We start from the raw sequence: 20580 nt of genomic DNA, 5'->3' as shown, positions 1-20580 counted from the left end.
TTATTTTTAAAAGAACACGCGCGCCCGCGCCAACCTCAGGCGCGCCCGCGCATGACACTCTGCCGGCCACGCGCGCCCGCGCGAGGATCCTCGCGCGCCCGCTCATAGGCAGAAATCCCTTTGCTGCACAATGAGGCGCGCCCGCGCGTCAAAGTCGCGCGCCCGCGCATGCCCCTCGGGCTGCTGAAACCTGGACCAGAATATTCACTCCACAAGCTCAAAACAACACTTCAAACAACCAAGGTTTCAAATCAAAGCTTAAACATGAAATCATGAGCTTGAAACACCAACAAAAGAGGTTAACAATACAAGTTCGACGACATAATCTGATCGACTAATCAAAAAAGTACAAGTCCAAAAGGTACAGCCCTACGACACACGGTGTCCCATTTCTATCATTCTCACCCCGAGCTAACCCAAACGACTCGGTCCTGCTCCTGATCCTCCTGTTGGCAAGTACACATACAAACAAAGACAACAGTCGGATAAACCGGTTAGAAATATAATTTCTAAGTAAAAGAGACAGACATGCAATATCAGATAAACATCTCATAACGAAAAGTATCAATCAATAACAATTCAAAATGAGAATGAATGTATGCATGACTTAAAAACTCGGGACTATCAAATCAGATAATCGAAATATCAATCGGTATTTGGTTGGGATCCCGGGGCCAAGTTTTCACAACAACTCACCGACACACCCATTCGGGATGGATGTCGTTCAACTCAACCCCTAGACTTCAGAGCAACTATAAGAAGTATTCTGGCACTTGAAAAAATTCGAAATCCATAGCCACTTCAATATAGCTCCCTAAAACGTCTATCTTCAAAACGAATCGAATAATCGGCTCAATATGAATGCAAGTGTAAACAATTAATCAATTAGTTCGCACAAGCAATTAACATGCAGTATGTGATTTTCGGGGCACGAGAATCAATCGAACTCGAGTATTCAACCCCATTCAAGTCAATGTCGTCTTTTACCTTTCAAGTCCGCCGAGGATTCAAATATGAAAATAACAACGAACTCAAATAAATAATCAATCGAATCACCACAAATCGAAACAAAGAAAACTCAATCAATATACCGTCTTCGATTCTCAATTCGATCAACTCTCAAGTTCGATCCAAACCCGAAACTCCAATCCAAATCTGAAAATGAAGATTATACGGATTCGGTGTCAATCCAACAACTCAAACAAACCCGGAATTGAACCAAACAAACAATCGATAAACCAAAACTCGATTTCGACGGCATAATGACTAAAATCGGTCAAACCAAAAATCATCAACATCATCAAACCATTCTATACCATCCATATCAACTTCTCAACCAACAAATCAATCAAAATCCAACCAAAATCCAACACCCCATTTTTGAAATATGCCTCAAAAATCATATAAAATCCAAACTTCGTTCTTTTTTCGAACCGACTTCGAATACACGATCTAAGCTAACTCAATAACAACATACTCGAAGATTATCAAATTCTGACAACCCAACAAAAATCAAAGTTCGAGGATCATAGCAAAACTTACGTCAGAACGAAGCCTTCGTTGCGGTGATCGTGAAACTCAACTCGGAATCAAAATCTGACGGTCGGATCGTGCAAATCAGGGGAAGGAAAAGCTCAAAAAGTCGATGGCCATGGCTTCCTGTTCGGTACGCACGGATGGAGAGGGAGGAAGGAGAGGAAAATGAGTGATGTGATGTGAAGTGATGGTGAATACAACTTGCATTAGATAATATCTAAAATCCAACTTGTGCATTCCGGTCCCTGAAACTCTCAATTTAATTCGATTCAATCCCGGCTCAATGACTCTCCAAAATAATTAATAATCAATTATGTTAATCACGAAAAATTAATTTCAGGGCCTTACAAGAAGCCTGTGACACTATATGAAGATAATGCTGCATGTGTTGCTCAAATGAAAGAAGGATATATCAAAAGTGACAGAACCAAACATATCCCCCCCAAAATTCCCTACACTCAATAGCTTAAGAAGAATAAAGATATTGATATCTGTTACATTCAATCAAGTGAGAACTCATCAGATCTCTTCACAAAGGCACTTCCCACGACGATATTCAGAAAGCATATATACAACATTGGGATGCGCAATCTACGGAATATGTGAAGAATCACTCATGTTAACATGAGGGAGAGTTTATGTGGCTGCACTCTTTTTTCCTTACTATGATTTTTATCCCACTGGGTTTTTCTTAGTAAGGTTTTTAACGAGGCAGTATAAAACACGTAATGAAGACAGTCATCATATCACGATCATCATCACAAGGGGGAGTGTTGAAAAATATATTATTATTATTATGTTGAATATTGAATATTGAATATTGAGTTGTAAAATGTGGAAAATTAGTGCGCGATGATGTAGATGATGATGTATTAATTTTTGGACTAATCTCAAATGTGGATCTATAAATAAGTCTTCATTTGTGATGAACAATTGAGTTGAGAGAATAATATTATAAAGTGTAAAATTTTGATATATTTTAAGTTTTGAAATATTTACTTTTTATCGTAAATTTTTACTTTTTCACAACAATTACTTACTTTTAATTCTCCATCATTTAACTGCATAAAACAAAAATTTTAATCAGTGAACTGGTTCAGCAGAATAAATAGTGGCTACGTCGCGCCGCCGTCGGCCCGAATGCTCGCAACCTCCGCAGACAAGTTTCTTTTGCCGCCGAAAAAGTCACCCCCTATTTCACTGTTAATATGCATGTGTATATTTTATTACTATATAATAAACCTCCAAAATATATATTAATTAAGATGAAAATAAAATAAAAAATACAAAAAAAATAAAAAAAAAAAACTTTGCTTAGTCGACTCGAGGTTTGACGCCGAATGGCAGATAGAACCCACCGCCTCTCTCTCTCCATCCGCCGCCACTGTTTCTCTTCTCTACTGTTTATTGACAAGCTTTCTTTTCCCTTTTCAGTTTTCTTTCATTTTCTTCTCTAATAATATATACACCACTAGTATATATGATGTGAAAAGATCAGCTAGCAAATTCTTCTGTTTATTATATTCAGCTTCAAGTAAGTTTTTTGTTATACTATATGTTTTGTGCTTCTCATTGTTATGATCCATTATATAATTTTCTTTGAAATGGGGGATTATTAATTACTGACTATGACTGGATTTCTTCAGTTCGTTCCTCTTTATTATGTTAAAGAAAATATCTAGTTTGTGATTCTTAACGGCTCTTGTTTAATTTCTCTCATGCAGTTGGCGTTTTGGAGTGGAATTTGTATGTTATTTGAGGAATCAAGAAAATAATTAATGGCAGGAGAAAGCACAAACTGGCTTTCATTCTCGCTGTCATCTGCTCCAATGGAATCCCAGCTCGAATCCGCCTTGAAAATGGAACCATTTCAAGCTTCTTCCATGGCTGATTCTCGCCAGCTTTACTATCCTTTTCCAGATATTAATCTTTATCCCTATGGTAAAAAAAAAATATATTTAGACATTTACACACGCACACACACAGAGATGAGATATATATGTGTATGTATTCAGCTTTTTTGGACCTTTCCGGAATGGCTTGGGCAAATTGGTTGAAGATTTGCACAAATTAAGGCCTTGGTGTCGTCTCCATTTGCTGAGCAAAACAAGTTTGAAAAACGTCAGAAAAGACAAGAGAATGCATATCTCTATATTACATTAATATTGCATCCATTTTTCTGTACAAGAGATTACATATCACAAACCTCGACTCTCTGCTTTTGGTTTTCCGTTCATCATTTATTGTAAATTTAGATTCTATTAATTTTCACCCTGAATCTTTTTGAGTTCTTTCTTGGATCGCAAATTACACCTCAGATTACTGTTTTTCAGGGTGGCAGCCCAGAAATTATAAACCCCAAACCATGTTCAAAAACCATCAGATTTACGAGACCGATTCCTCCATTTTCACCACTTGGTTGGACTTATCGCAAGTGCACCAAACCATGCAGCCGCCGCCGCCGTCGCCTAAGTTGGAGGACTTTTTCTCCGGCGGCGACTCTGCCGGGACTGATCAAGACTCGTCCTTGACACACATCTATGACCACCACCTGACCGGAAGCGGTGCCGCCTCCGCCGACTTCAGCAATGGAGAGAAGCAAGATCTGCAGAAGACGAACTCGAGCTCGGAGGTGGATGACTCGGCGTTCACGGGGCAGACTCAGTCGCCGGTGGAGCCGGAATTCGAGAAGAACGGCGAAGGAGCCATTGTTGTCAACCCCGAGAGTTGCAAGAAAATCGGCGAAACTTTTGGTCAAAGAACATCCATTTACAGAGGCGTCACCAAGTATATATATATAGTTATAATTTCTTGATTTTTTGTTTGAATCTTTGAATCAACAATTACATGCATGGGAATTCTGCGAAATGTGAATTAAATTTGGTGTAGACATCGATGGACTGGGAGATACGAGGCGCATCTGTGGGATAACAGCTGCAGAAAGGAAGGCCAAGCCAGGAAAGGGCGACAAGGTACAATTTCGAGTTTTCTTGAAAAATATTCAATTTTTTTTTATTTTTTTTATTTTTGGGATTGTAAAACAATAAAATAAAATTTAAATAAAAAAAGACAGAAAAATTACGGAGAAAGGGACATTTAATTTGCATTTGCTAAAGAAATGTCTGCTTTCAGGTGGTGAGGACGATAAAGCAGAAGCCTTTAATTTCATTTTCAAGAAATAAAATAAAAATAAAAAAAATTTCTTTCTCTTATTGATTGATGATTGATTGAGAGAATGAAAAAATGTACAAACTTGTACTTAGTTTTCTGCAACAATATTTCATTCTTTAATCGGTTTGGCCGCCATTTACTAGTTGAAAATGAAATTTACTTTTATTTTGTGACCAATTTTTTTTTTAAAATAGAAAATTCTAAATTTATCCACTGAATATTGATCGATAATTTGATATAGATTTTTTTTTTATTTTTCATTGTTTTGAATTTGATATTGGTGCAAACTTCGTTTTTTTTTTTTTGGTTAATTATTTTATTGCTAAAACATTGCACTTTATTAACTATATCATAGTATTATATAATTTGGAATCAGAAAATATTTAATTTTTTAACTGATGTTGGAGTTCGCAACCGTCTATTATTTGGTGCATCATATGCATTCCACGCTAGTTAGACCGCATTGGACGTACGAATTCTATACTAGAGGTTCGTCCGAGAAAATATTAATTGCATTGATCAAACTCTTGACTAATATTGATCGAACTTCTGATTATTGGTCGCATCGTTAATCTATTCTATGTTCATCTACTCCATTTAACCTTTCAGGGAGCTAGAAAATTTATAATTGAATATAATGGAGTTGTGTTAGGGAAAAAAAGTTGGATTTTAAAGCATCTAGTGATCTGAGCACATACCACAAATATGCAGCTAGCTAGTCTGAAGTCTATCACCTGAATTTCTGAATTTTTATCAGATTTTGCTTTAACTTTATCGTCTTTTCCTTTTGATGTCCCAAATTAAAGGTTTGACCATGTCACCATCCAGCATATCTCACATCAAATATTATATCACCTGCCCACCTTATTTTCTGGAACTAATTCACACCCTTTTTTCTTATAAAAAAATTATTTACTTTTATATATTATTTTTAATTTATATTAATATGTAGTCAGCACACACAGTGTTGTGTGTATAATATTGCAGAAGCTAAAAATTTGAAGGATATCTAGTGGTTTCTTTCTTTCTTTTCATTTTTTGTGATTAGAAATTTAGAATTGGTTATCACGTCCGCAATTATATATTTTGGTATATAATTTCTGTACTAAAAATTTAAGGACTCTCTTAAAGTTAAGGATTTACAAGATGATCTTTTTATAAATTAAAATTATTGGTTTTTTTCCTATATAATATTTTGATTTTTTAGAGTAGAGGGACATGATCACCTATTATGTTATTTCTCCTATCATACACTGGGTGAGTAGCACCCAATCTATAAACCTTTGGATCAAATGGACACTTTATATATATTAGATGGGAAGCTCATTTAATTTCATGTATTGGGTAAAAGGGTCTACCTTTGTCGTCGTCGCATGAGAAGCCAGTTATCCCGATATAGCATACACAAAACCCTTAACATGTGAGAATGAGAGAAAGGAGGTTGAGGTAGTGTTTGAGAGAGCTTGTAGGAAGCACTTTTCAGCTTTTCATTAACAAAATTTTGCAATTTTATGAAATTTTGTTAATGAGAAGCTGAAAAGTGCTTTATAAAAGTTCTTCCAAACACTGCCTGAGTATCTTAGATTAGAATTCACGTGTCATTAATATTTAATACTGAGTGGATTATTCAGGTAATTTAGCTTCATAAAAGTGATTTATTTTTTTCAACTGTAAAAGACTGAATGGAGGGACAAAGTTTTTGACGATGTAAATTGTAACTTCTGTTGTTTATTCTGCATGCATTGCACGTACTTCATACTAGTTTTCAGTAACCTAACGAATTGATTGATGACTTGTATTAGTTACGTTATAACTCTATTGCGTTTTTCAAAAAAATTCGAGGAAAACAGACTGCCACGTGGCTTTCTTACTCCGAGCCTCTTGGACGTACAACTGTTGTATTTATTTTTGTATTTTTGTCTATTTTATATTCTAACGAACTCTAATCTTTCGCATGAATTGGTATCATTTTCGAACAAAAATCCGCAGTTTACTTGGGTAAGTAATGTCTTGTGACGCTCTCCTAACTTATCCTATTTTATGTTCATGTTAATTTGTTTGTAGCATGATAATCTTATTGTGAAATCTCATGGATACAACCAGGTGGTTATGACAAGGAAGAAAAGGCTGCAAGAGCATATGATTTGGCTGCACTCAAGTACTGGGACTCTACCGCTACCACCAACTTCCCGGTAATATACTTAGTTTTTCGAGTAAATGCTGATTAGATGTGAATGGGGTCACTGCTCGGTTAAAGCTCGACTCTAGTTTGTATTACCAAGCTCATTACTCATTGAACTACTCGAGGTCAAGTTCATGAAAGAGTTGCATCTAGCAGTAATCTTGATAACATCAGCTGAAAATAATAAATGTGATTCAAGCTCCAGAAGAGTGATGCAAGCCTATTAAGAGCTTGAATTGACCTCTCCATCGAGCTCAAGTATTGAGTTTAGTAGGAGATAGTGCTATCTGTGCATTACGCGCTTGTGTATTCCGTTGTCTTTGAATATGCGTGATTTCTGTTTTCCTAACAGATCTCAAGCTACTCCAGAGAGTTGGAGGAAATGAAGCATGTTACTAAACAAGAATTCATTGCCTCACTTAGAAGGTTTGTGTGGCATCAAATATCGTGGAATTTAGAATTATTATACTAATTAGCCAAGAAAGATGATAACACTTTTCATTAACCTGTCTCTGTTCTGTTTAGGAAAAGTAGCGGTTTCTCACGAGGTGCATCAATCTATCGGGGTGTGACGAGGTTTGAACCATCAAAGTGAATTTATTTAATTATCCTCTCTGTTATTTTTACACTCAAGTTTCAAAATTCTTAAATGCAGGCATCATCAGCAAGGTCGATGGCAAGCAAGGATTGGTCGTGTCGCTGGGAACAAAGATTTGTATCTCGGAACATTTGGTACTGTGCCATATTTCCTGCACTTACTTTCCCTAAGTCCTAGTCGATCGATTTAGTAACTGTTGCGTGCAAGTAGAAAACAAATTAAAAAATCTGTTGATGCATGGTAATATTTGAGTTGAAATTCTTTGAAAAGATGAGCCATCTAATGCCAGGGGTCGAACCAGCATCAGATTAAGGCTGAAAAATCTTGAACTTTCATGCGTAATTTTCTTGAAGTATCTTGTTTCGTCTCTGCCCCCACCTCTGATGTTTTCGAGATCTCCTTGTTTAGTCGAGACTAACTTACACTCAATCGCAGCGACTGAAGAGGAAGCAGCGGAGGCATATGACATAGCTGCGATCAAATTTCGCGGTGCGAATGCAGTAACCAATTTTGAGATGAGCCGTTATGACACTGAAGCTATCGGTAACAGCTCTCTCCCGGTCGGCGGGACTGCAAAGAGGTTAAAACTCTCTCTTGAAGGCGAAGAACGGCTCCCACTCGCAGCACCGAGCTCCGCCCTCCAAGCCCCATTGGCGAACAGCCTTAGTTTCCCTCCTACCAGTGCCCCCTGTGAAGTGCCTTTCAACACCTTAACCACACCATATGATCATCACAATCTCTTCCATCACTTTGCTTATCCGAATGCCTCCGACTCCGTGGCGACCATATCTCTGATACCTACTCTGGCACCGGCAGAGTACTACGACTGGCCTCATCACCCATATTTCTGACTCGACGTTTATTCCATTAACTCGTCGGCCGCTGAGTCGAGTTAGTCGAATCACGACCTTCATTTTGACATGTTAAAAGCTTTATGAATAGGTTTTGATGATCATGGTGGGGTGGGAATGATACTGCATCAGGTTGGATTAGTTTTCATGTGGTTTTTCATTCCCGGAAGCTGATTATATATATATAATTAATCAAAATTTGGTGGATTAACATTCAGGTTTGTAATGAATTCTCATGTTGTCGACCTCTTTTACTCACTGGATTATAATGTATAGTTATAATTTTATGGTCATTTTCGAAATATATGTTAGCAAATTAGCAGCACGGGTTTTGCGAAAAATGGCACGTATGGATTGATTGATGATTAAAATGTGCTGATATTTTACTTTCCGAGTAAAATTCATCTTGATACCTCTTTTCGACTCTGCTTTTCTTTTTGTTCTGTTACTTCGAAAGTAGCTTCAGTCACTCGAATTTTCGGTATTTCTTTTTTATTTCTCATCAAAACATTAGAATCTTGTTCTGGAAATAGTACAAACTATTGAAAATAGTTTATAATTTATATACGATTAAATTAAAAAGTCAAGTTTATCTTTCAAAATTGTTTTTCCAACTTCTATTATTAAAATCAATTATGTGTATAATTTTATTTTCAATTTTATTTTATTTAATAAATTTTAAAATATTACATTTATTTAAAATTATATTAGCATAAATGATTATCTAACTCAAATTATACAACAAAAAAATCTTTTAATATTTTGATCGAGATAAGATAAAATAAATATATATGTTATCAATACCGGACATACTGTTTTAAAATTGTTGAAACATCACTCTTTAGTTTTTCAAATTTGGTATTTTGATCAGAAAGAATTGAATATTAAAGTTGTAAAATAATGAAAAAAATGTCTCATAAAAAAATCTCCCTCGTTGTCCCGATTGTGTAATTTTGATTACCTAAAATTGCACTTGATTGAAATATTTTTGGTAAATTTGCGTTTTTTTAAATCATGCTTGAATTTAAATATAAATAAAAAATATTTATGTCATTATATATATATTTATATTGAGTTATTGAATGTGATTTTATTAATATATAATTTTCATATTTTGTTTCTAAATAATACAATAATATGAATAGAAAAAAAATACTATTTTATTGAATATTTATTAATGTTTCGAAATTTTATTGTATTTGATTAAATAATTTATGATGAGTATAATATACATATATTTGAAAAATAATGAGATACTTATTTATTATAATTTTTAAATAAATATAATTTTTTAATTTTAATCAATAAAATAAGAATAGTGTGAATTTAATTAAATTTTTTAAAAATAATTGGACTTAAAAACAATTTTATTAAAAGGTAAAATTGATCTTTTATCTTAATCATGTACCAATTAAATAATTTTTACAATAGTGTATGTAACAATATGCTATTTTATTAATAATTCGTGTATCAAAATGAATTTTATGTTTTTTATTTCTTATTTATTTTAATTGACTGGTTTATTACATTTTGAAACAACTGGTCCTATCAAAGATGCAATCAATGAAACGAGGTGAGGAATTATTACTTTAGTTACGGAGGTGAATAATTATTACAGTGTAATTAAAGGGGCAGTAATCTTGTCGTTTTCTTACAGTAAACTAAGATTGGGGTTATCTACCGAAAATCATATAGTAAGTTACAAACGGGAGTGTTGATGACGTATAGTTCATCTGACATTAAAGTCTCAAATAATACGAGGTTTTGAGTTTGAGTCCCAATTGTAACAATCCCCTCCACTAATTAAAAAAAAGTTACAAAGGCGAGGAATTGTTAAGGTTTTTAATTTTTATAAATATTTTTTTTGGAGATTTTTTAAAATGTTACATTTTATTTATATATGATTTTTTAAGTGTTTCGAATGAAATTCATAAATTCCACTCCAATCATATTTTATTACACACACTTATTTTTAAAAAAATATTTACATTTCTTTATAATTTTCATTTCCATTATTTTATTTTACATATTTTGTCAATTTATACAAATTTCTTTATTTATTTATTTGTATTAATCCTATATAAATTTTCAAACATTCATAGTATAAAAAGATAAATTAATTTTGATACAAAATATTCAAAATAATTATATAAATATATTGTCGACAGCGTGAGTAACAAAGTTTAGATAATTATAAAAGATAAATGTTATATATGTAAACATTTTTTCTCTAAACATTCAAACTTTATCTGTCATTAGCTTTAAACTTTTTATTTCCGAACTCTTCATACTTTTGATTCTCATCCCGTTGAAAATAATATCTAAAAAAAAAAAGCACTTTAAAATAAACAAAAGCCTCCCAAACACTTCTCGAATCAATTTGGTTTTGTTCATGCCGCCTGCAGGATGTGTAACCTCATGATTGGTTAAAATTAGTGGGTTCCACGTGAGACCCACTGATTTTAACCAATCAAAATTTGCCACGCCACTCGGAAAATTTCATCCTACCCCATGTGTTTTACCCGGTTCGTTCGACTCTACCCCATGGAATACGTGTAGGCATGTGATTGGCCAATTCATGTGGGCCCCACGTCAATTGATGTGGAGCCCACATGAATGGACCACTCACATGCTGCCACCTACCCCATGGGGGTAGGACCGAACAATCCATTTTACCCCATGTGATAAATGGAAACACATGATTGGTCAAATTATGCGGGGCCCATATAATTAATGTGGGACCTTCATAATTTAAACCAATGAAAGAGTTTCACCTACCCCATGTGATAATGCCCATGGGGTAGGATCGAACTAACCACGCCACCCACGGGGCACTACCCTGTGGGTGGCATCGACTTAACCAAATTATACATGGTAACTTAAACCTATTGAAGATCTTGATGAAATAACATGGCAGAAGTCGATGGCTTGAAGGGATCTTGGATGTAAAATGAACAAGATATCAAATCAGATACATACATGGTTGTGGAGCATTGCAGCATTGAAATAAGGAGTTTGTCTAAAAACAGAGGTCTAATGGCTAATTGAATATTTCATTTCAACATCTCCAATTAGAGAGATCGAGGACTTGGAAAGAAGGGCATGCAGACTGGCTAGTAGCGGATGATTAATAAAAGTTGTTGCCTCCGTCGTTGTACGAGTAATCATGAACAGTCTCGATCACATATTCTTTGAATCCTACTTCAGCAAGGAATTATGGATGCGAGCACAACAAGATTTCTGTTTCAGCAGACTCGATATCGCAACAAAGACGAAGGTTCTTGAAAATAGAGTGTACAGAATGAGCCAGAATAAATCTACTTGCACAAAAGAGAGTAGAGACATGTTTGCAGAAGTAGTGACAAGATTGAAATTATATTGACATCAGTTCATACTTTCAAATATGGGATTTGTACAAGTCATAATCCAAGCGAATGCTAACATAACAAACAAGACACGGAACATAAAATTAATGGCTATGATACAACAAAACTGGGTATACCCGCGTTCTCTCCATTACAGAGCATAGATGCCACGACCAATAGTCGGGGGTATGACTTAAAATTTGCGGGGACTTACTGTTTTCTAACAATCTTAGGTATAACCTAGATGATATTTTGCTAACACCAGAGTTTCCATGTAGCATATTCTATACTACAAGCGCATATATCACTGAACACCTAAAACATTTGGCCTAACGGAAACAAGCTCATATATCACTGAACACCTAAACATTTGGCCCAACGGAAACAGCGAGAAACTTTACTTGGGAGGTCATAATCCGAAAGTGAAGATGGATCCGTCGTTACATTTTCTGTGTTCGACCATATGTAGACTCCTCGTTCCTGTCGGCTACCTGGGACAGTGTTGTCCAGTAGAAATGCAATCAAGAATGTCACCACCATGTTCATAGACAAGAGGGCATTGGCAGCAAAATCGAACTACAAGAAATGGGACGAATTATTGTGTAAGAGATATGAAGGTACTTATAGCATATTTACTAACAAATAATTAGCTATATTCGAAATAGTAAATTATGATCCTTTGGGACTCCACCTTTACAAGCCAAAACGATTTTATATGAAAATAGATCGTAAAGGTGAAAATAAAGAAACCAATAGATTGATAGCTTACTTCTTTACTACCGCTGTGGACTGGTCCATCAGAAGCTGCTGAATAAGGGATGAGATAACTGGGCAGAATCATACTGGTTTCCGTAAGGTACTGTTGAAAATAAGCTGGGATGGATAAACCAAGGAACAAGGAGACACCAACAATTGTGATGTTTCTAAAACTAGTGGCTTGAGTATATTGCAGCGCCGAGAGACCTAACGCCACCACCAGAGCCCATATGAAGCACAGGACAGCAGCAGCCAAAGCTTGTGGTATCGAAGCAAGAATAGCACCCACTTTACCTATCAAATGCAAAGACACAAATTTTAGTCCCTTGACCGCATCATTAATCCCTCACAGGCCATAGCTTTCTGATGCATGGGTTTAGGAATGACATAGGGGTGGAATCGGCAACGTAAAAAGTAATCAAGAGATAATTCACAGAAATGAGATGATTCTCCCTGATAGAAGCACATAGATTACCTTTGTTATACAAGACAAGACAATTTTCACAAGCACAATCTTTCACATTGGAGTATCTAAAGCTGAAGGTAGATTGAGTGTATTAGTACCTATAAATGAGAAAAGGATTAAGAAAATTGCTCCAATCTCCACGACCTTTCTGTTTGCAACCTTAGTAATGTCGACGGTATGCACGTTCTCTGTTAAGGTGGTTGACCCAGTCCCTGAGCCCCAAAGGCCAGCCAATACACTGCAAAAACCTTCTAACCCAATTCCTCTGCTGACAACACCAGGTGTAGGAGCCTCAGCGTTTACTCGAATGGATGCCGTGTGATAAGTCCCAATCTGTTCAGTTCCTTTTTTGCATCAGTGTTAAGCTATGAACCAGCACTCAATTTTTAGCTCCATATAATTCTCAAAGCAAGGAAAATCCTCAAATCACAAGAAGCATCTAGAATGAAGCAAGTGCATAAACTTTTAAACAGTTCAATATGATTGCATCAAAGACCGCTAATATGGCTCCCTACAGGATTTTTTTGTCATGATGTACATTGAACCACGCACTTACGCGTCCATGGGTGTGTCGACTTAACAATTCTTGAAGCATTCTTTTGGACAAATTAGCTTCTCTATGCTGGCAAATAACAACTCCAAAGCCAACCAATGCAAATACATTTTTAACAATTTGTAGAACTTCAGGCACCTTTCTAATGTTCAAAATTCAATTGACATATTATGCATGAGTGTCAAGTGCTAGAGCATGGAAGAGCATAAAAGTATCCTCATTTGAATAAAAAGGACTGATTCTCCTGGATATTTTACATCCACATAGTAATGAGTACTCAGTTTCGGCACTTTGGTTTTTCACCAACTTGTTCTCATTCATAAATTCAACAAGTGAGCGAGTGGCGGTTTTCCCCACTCCAAATTTGTTCCAAGTAAAAATGTGGCAATTCTGATAAGCATTCTGCTAATTTGCATTGGTATATATTGAGTAAACACACACTCTCTGTTGTCCTAGAGAATTTATCAGCAGAAAAAACCTCAGTGGCATTGAGGATACCATTAAAAAAGGTGACTCTCACAGCAGAGAAAGATAACACCAACATTTACATTGCTCTTTTCTTCTACAAGAGCAAAGCACATTTCATGAAACTAGGGAATCCAAGAATCTCTAATCAAGGATACTCTTAACTTTCAAATTCAATAATATTTCAGCTAGCTCTTGCAGTTCAGAAAAGCAAAACAAATTTAAGAAGCTTCATTACGTAAAACTTATTATATAATTTTTGTTATTGACTTTAGATTATATGAACTGTGTATTTATTTATACTAGTAAGAGCCACGTGCGTCACAAGTTAGTACACATAATATGTTCATAATTTGTCGATCATATTAGTTATAAAATATTTATAAACATTTTCTTTTCAATTTATTTTCTTAAATTTAATTTAAAATCTAACTCCTTAACATTGTATGAAATAAATGTCAAAATACTGCGAAGCGAATAAATCATGTAAAATCAAAACCAAAAACTTATCTTTAAATCTAATTTTCTCCTATTTATGCTCTTATGAATATTTTATTGTTTACATTTATACCCCTAAATCTTCATCTAGTCTATGTTCATTTATTTATAATTGAAGGGCAAAGTTATATATTTACAATTGAAAAACTAATCAACAAATCTCAGTTATAGATCTGCTATCAAAAGATCATACAACTCAATAAAGATCATACAACGTGAATACACATAAGAATTTTATAAATTTGTTATTAATTTTGTATTAACATTTATTATAATTTTATTAAAATTGATTTTGTTATTCACCTATATCTATATCTGCATTATCTATAAAGTAAGAGCATGTTAGTTGCGTATCGATATTTTTTCCCCAACATACCACCTCCTCACAATTTTATTATTATTTTGAACAAAATACAACTCAATAACATAAAAACTCAAATATAAACTTCAAAAATTACTTAAAACTCAATATATTTCACACAAAAATTAATTTTGTACGCTGATTATGTGCAAAAATTTGCTAGTTGTTGATTGAACGACCAAGTAGCCACACAATCTCAAATAAATATTGAATTTTGAATCAAACATAATTAATAAAAAAAAGTTTGAGAGCTTAAAACCAATGACAAAACAATAGTATTAATAGAATTCTCTATGTCAAAAAAAAAAATAGTATTCTCACTTAAATTCTAGTTTCTTTTTAGATTATTGACCTTAATTAATAATCATGATTTAGTTCTGGACCGTTCATTAATTTATTTGAGTACCCATTATAAATGCTCTAGCGATTGAAACTATCCATGTGCTATGTGAATGAAATGATTTACAAATTTAAAAGATTCCGGATAAACACTACCAGTTAAAAAAAAACTATAAAACCATCGAACATAAAAGATTGTTAGACAACTAATTAATTAATTATTAAGTAATAATAGTTATTGGTATCAAAATTAATAATTGTAAAAAATATGTTAAACTAATAATAGTAAAAGCATATAATAACAATATGCAATTAATGTGCATGTAGTAAGTATTGAATGTTGACTTAGTGAGTAATGTTTACTATCATATTTATCTTTATATTTTTACTCTTGTGCCAACTAAAATATATCATTTTTACGTTTATATCCCTATATTTATTTAGCTTTACTCTAGAGTAGAATAAAAGGATAAAGTTGTAAATTCACGACTGTAAAATTTTGCCTTTTTATTCAAACTTTTAGGTAGGTGACGGTGATATTTCATAGACAGATTGGAATGGATAGATTGTTACTTACCGAGTCAACTGATGCAACAAGTGAAACGACAATCATTATGATCGATGTTCGTAATCGGAAGATAGGAATACCCCATTGTAGAGGGTATGGAATCCTGACCCATGCAGCAGTCCTCATTGCATCAGATACATCTGTCCTACAGTGCTTCATGGTATATGCATGCTTAATACAAGCATCTTTGAGGATATTGGAACTCGGTATATCAGGACTACAGCCTTTATAGTTGTAAGCCCCGCCGGCCGTCAAAAAAAATGCATAAGCCCATATAATTACAACACTTAGGGGAACCTGCAATGATAATTTTAAAAAAAAAAATGTTGTAAGAAAAATATGATGGAAAAAAATTAAGCAAACTTCTGATGCACTACAGAGAGAATAAGTTTATCAACATCCACTTTCACCAATTTATAAGGAAACGTGAGATGCCTCAAGAGTAAGACATCATAAATACCCTAACAGGAATATATATACGAATGTACGTACCGCATATATGCGAAAAAATCTGTGGCCGAATACAGATATTCCTCTAAGGTACTGCAAGAAAAAAAATTAAAATATATTCAGTTTACCATATCCTGATCCATTTACATTTGACTGACCATATTGTTTATGTACATTCAGCTTAGAGATGCTTACCAAGGCAAAAATAAGAACCAATAGGATCTCCGGAAGACTTATTTCCACACAGGCGGCTGCTTGAGGGAAGCCATAGCTAAAGAATGCTAAACCCACTGCAGCTATTGTAGGCGCAACCACAATAGGGTTTATATACCTGCAATTTGTGTTCAAATAATCAGATTTTCAAATTCAAGTTCTTTGAACTTAATCGGTGCAGTATTTAAGTTTTTTGACGAGACAATGTTTGCGTTGTTAACTATAATCCTGTAAAGATCATGTTGAAGTTCAAGAATGAGGAAAGAAAAGCAATTTAAAAAATCCAAGAGAATCAAGTTCTTCTGCATCGAGGAAAAAGCTCGAGTGGCCGTGAATCGGATTACATTTACATCAGTATATCAACCATTGAAAACAATTGTTACCATACTCTGATGGAGATCTACAATGTCCTTCCCACCCATGGCTCAAGTGTTTTCCCCAAATAACAAGGAAACTAAAAATCTAAAAGGCACCCATGCCAAACTACCTTAAGAGTAGAGACACCAATCCACTGAAACCCAATATGCACTGGAATATTGAACCAACGATTATAGCTCCTTGTAATTCCCTCATAATGTGCCTGAATCTCTGTTGGCAACAGAAAAGGAATTCATAATTCACATTTATCACTTCTCTAAAGGTGAGGAAAGAGAAAATTTGCCAACTTTTGACAAAAACACATTTTAGCATAGTATAATATCATGCAACTGTTTGCCTACAAACAATTTTATAAATGTAACCAGTCAGCGAAATTCTTCATGTATCTTTCTGTTAAAGGATAAGCAGAATGTAAAATGTCTAGAAATTGTTATTGGAGCAACTGCTTTACATCTCTTGCTAAATCACGTAGCCGAACCAAATTTGAGAGCACTTGACAAGTTAAAGCCTTTTGCTGCTATATGAGTGATTGAAAATACTTTCGGTAGATAGGGATTTCGCCTAAAGGCCTTATGAGTTATGACAATAATTGCAGTTCTTTAGGATGATGCAAAAGCAACATAATTGAATAGCGCATTCACTTCGCCGTGCAGAAGGCACTTTTCATGCTGCAACTATTGAGCAGATATTCACTTCACAGGCGCAGAAACGTGTTCCACAGTGCTATCGAATGTAATCGCACCACTGCAAATGCTGCTGTAGAAGGTACTTACATTTTCACTGAGATTTCGGAACTCTCGTGAATTCAATATCACTAATGCAGGAGCCAAATAAACAAAAGAACTCCCTTGAACCAATGGAAGCCGAGTACCAAAATAAGTGTGCAATATTGTTGTGATGCCAGACAGTAGCAACATTGTAGAAATTACTGTGGCAGTATCCTTCTGTCGTTTCACGAAAATGGCAAAGAAATTAGGATATATACCTATCTAGTGAGAACTTATTTTAGAAAGGGAGAGAGCATAAGCTTACATCAGTACCACCCATTGCCGGTACAATGATAACAGGAATGAAAATAAGAGAGCCGGCCAAAGATAAATAGTGTTGCAAACCATAGAGAATAAGGGGCACTGCAATTTAAAAGAGCGGTTGGAGTAAATATCACACTTTTGATAGTTCACATGAAGCCTGATCGTTCTGAGCATGTAGAATTATCATCTTCGATGTTGAAATAAATCAAAGATAAGTTGGAGGAAAAGCAAGCACATGAACTGATATATATATTTTTTGATCGGTACCTAAACTGATATATTGCTTGTGTGGATACTTCCTATGGTAGTAAAAAAAAAGGGTTCAACTTGGAAGTGTTTGCGGGCAGAGTAACTGGATGCTACATGGTTGTGATTCAGAAGTTAAATAGTTTCGACGGATCAAGATAAACCACATAGGCACATAGCAACCATTCCAAGAATTTCATAGGATTATATGCGTCATTAGTCTGACTCTTTTAGTAACAACCCCATGATAACACATTGCAATAGAAACTAGGTAAATCTTCATGCATAAATGCACGTCAAAATAGCACATGCCTTTTATTAAAAAAAATTGTTCTTTACAATACAGGAGTTTGAAGAAAATGGAAATTTGCTAATAATGAATATGAGATAATATTAATGTGGATCAATTCTAAGCTTCCTAGCGACCACATATTATGGTTCCATAACTTCCGGCAAATTGAAATTCCACAACCTCAATATTAAAAGCATTCAAAGAGACAAATTTTAAGAATTCTATGGCAAACTACATTCCATGACAAATATGGAATTTGTTTCGAAAAATTAAATTTCATTTCCTATCTCATGAAATCAATGATTTTTCAACCGTTTCTTCTCCATTTTCGCACTTTGTGGTGTTAGAAGGAAATTCAATCAAAGATCCAAGATATCCAAACTCCATAACGAAGTTTAAGCAAGGACAAATCACGAATCATCAATCAAACATAAATATATAATACCGACCATAACCAGGATTATCCCGCAGTCCACATTTCATTTTCTTCTGCAGATGCCATACGCCTGCGTCCCCTGGATCGTCCCCATCCGTATACACATTAGTAACATTTTCTTGTCCTGAATTTCCGTCATCTTTCTTTTGCTCCACAACCAGGTTATTTGTCCCATGCCCATTTACATTCACAGGACCATTGGCATTCTCCTTATGCTCATCAAGCCTTGCCGCATTAGTACTCCCCAAAGTAGACTCAGCCTTCCTATTCCCCGGAGTCTCATTTTCTCCTCTCACCACTGAATTCCAATCATCAACCCTTCGACCTCCACTCCCCGAAACTGGTTCAATCTCAATCCCTCTGTTCCTAGTCCTCCCCAATATAGGATCAATCTCAATTTTGGGTGATACAGATCCATTCTTTTCAAGAACACCCTTCTCCAAATCAAGCCCTCGTTCAAAACCAACATTCTCATAGTTTTTCTTGCCATTCGATTCCTTCCTGCTGCCCATACTTCTCTCAGTCTCACCCGAGAAAGTTGACACAAAACCCGTCCTTTTAGCCCAAGATTTCAACTCTCTCGGGTCATGACCTTGTATGGGCACAAAAGGCTCAATCTTGGGTGGCATAACTGGCCCCTTTTGCTCACCCTTTCTCCCTTCGCCCCTATTTTCCATTTTCAAACTCGACCCACCTTCCAATACTGATTTCCCTCAAATGGGTTCCAACTATTTACAAGAAACAACCCAAACAAACAATCCAATTCAGTCTCCCCTCACTTCAACAAATGACCTCAACTGTGACGTAAAGCTAGAAGCATAAGTGTGGAGACAAACGTCAGTTCAAGGTGTCATGCTGAAGTTTGAAGTGTCATCGGTGGTGGTTGGTGTCGAAGGGAATTGAAGTGAGATTTGGAAATTGGGAGTGACCAAGCTGAAAACTTTCAGCGGCATCCTATTGCAACCACTGTTTGTAGTTCTGTAGATACTGAGTTTGAGTTTGAGTTTGAGTTTAAAGTTAAATCTACTGGAAATGGCATTGTCAGTGGCCGTTGAAACAGTGGAAGGGAGATGAGATCCAACTATTTTTTCGTCGGTGTCAAGTATACTCTTTTTCCCATTCCCATGTGTGCTGCAGCAGCAGCAGGCTCAAGTAAAGTGTGCAAGAGAATTGTTTTTAAAAAACTGAAATTGTGTAAATGAAATTGTATATTCGTATATTGCATGGGTGACGTCTCAAATTTCTTCAAATCTTATGATATGTAAGTTATCTAATTAGCTTATCTAAAAAAAAAATTTAATCTAATTAGCTAGAGTAGATTTCGATAAATTTTTTATCCTTATTGTATAAATGAAAAAAAAAATTTATCATCAATTATTTAACATTATGATTTTTTAAAAAAAACTATTAGCTACATTAGATTTAGATAAATTATCGTTTTAGTTTTTTTTTTGGTTTATTAATTTTTCATGTTTTTGTCAAGGATTATAATATTTATCTCACACTTGATCGATATAAATATTTGCCATTCAAAAACTCCATAAAAGAATAGCTCACAAATAAAATAACACCACATCTTTTAAACTATAGAATATGATCAAACATTTACCATTTTACAAAATCTATACTATATATACTATATTATAATAAATGAGAGTATTATATTAACTATTTTTGGTATGTCAAATCAAATCACACCAATTTTTTTTTCATTTTATTCTTAAATTTAACACATATTTTTTTTAATTTATATCTCAAATGACTATTGTATCATCATTATCTTATTTTTCAAATTCCACTATTCGTTTTTATTAAATTATCCAAA

At 34.7% G+C, this 20580-nt stretch overlaps 2 protein-coding genes across 2 annotated transcripts; one reads left to right on the top strand and one right to left on the bottom strand.

The window, feature by feature from the left end:
• Window positions 1-2928: 2928 nt before the first annotated feature.
• Window positions 2929-8550, top strand: LOC140865823 (AP2-like ethylene-responsive transcription factor AIL6). The gene is made up of 9 exons (XM_073270609.1): window positions 2929-3070; window positions 3261-3477; window positions 3870-4323; window positions 4426-4508; window positions 6811-6899; window positions 7242-7315; window positions 7415-7465; window positions 7545-7621; window positions 7923-8550. The coding sequence occupies exons 2-9, from the start codon at window positions 3315-3317 to the stop codon at window positions 8336-8338; spliced, it is 1407 nt and encodes a 468-aa protein (XP_073126710.1). The 5' UTR covers window positions 2929-3070; window positions 3261-3314; the 3' UTR covers window positions 8339-8550.
• Window positions 8551-11706: 3156 nt separating this feature from the next.
• On the bottom strand, window positions 11707-19889 carry LOC140863408 (nucleobase-ascorbate transporter 11). The gene is made up of 10 exons (XM_073266816.1): window positions 18769-19889; window positions 17783-17880; window positions 17524-17694; window positions 16860-16960; window positions 16355-16490; window positions 16202-16252; window positions 15719-16006; window positions 13024-13258; window positions 12473-12753; window positions 11707-12279 (listed from the first exon to the last, which is right to left on the bottom strand). The coding sequence occupies exons 1-10, from the start codon at window positions 19430-19432 to the stop codon at window positions 12055-12057; spliced, it is 2250 nt and encodes a 749-aa protein (XP_073122917.1). The 5' UTR covers window positions 19433-19889; the 3' UTR covers window positions 11707-12054.
• Window positions 19890-20580: the final 691 nt, after the last annotated feature.

This window comes from Henckelia pumila, chromosome 4 (genome assembly GCF_033568475.1).
Source record: "Henckelia pumila isolate YLH828 chromosome 4, ASM3356847v2, whole genome shotgun sequence".
NCBI lineage: Eukaryota > Viridiplantae > Streptophyta > Magnoliopsida > Lamiales > Gesneriaceae > Henckelia > Henckelia pumila.
Note: the sequence above shows the minus strand (reverse complement) of the source record. Positions and strands in the feature narration are given on the sequence as shown.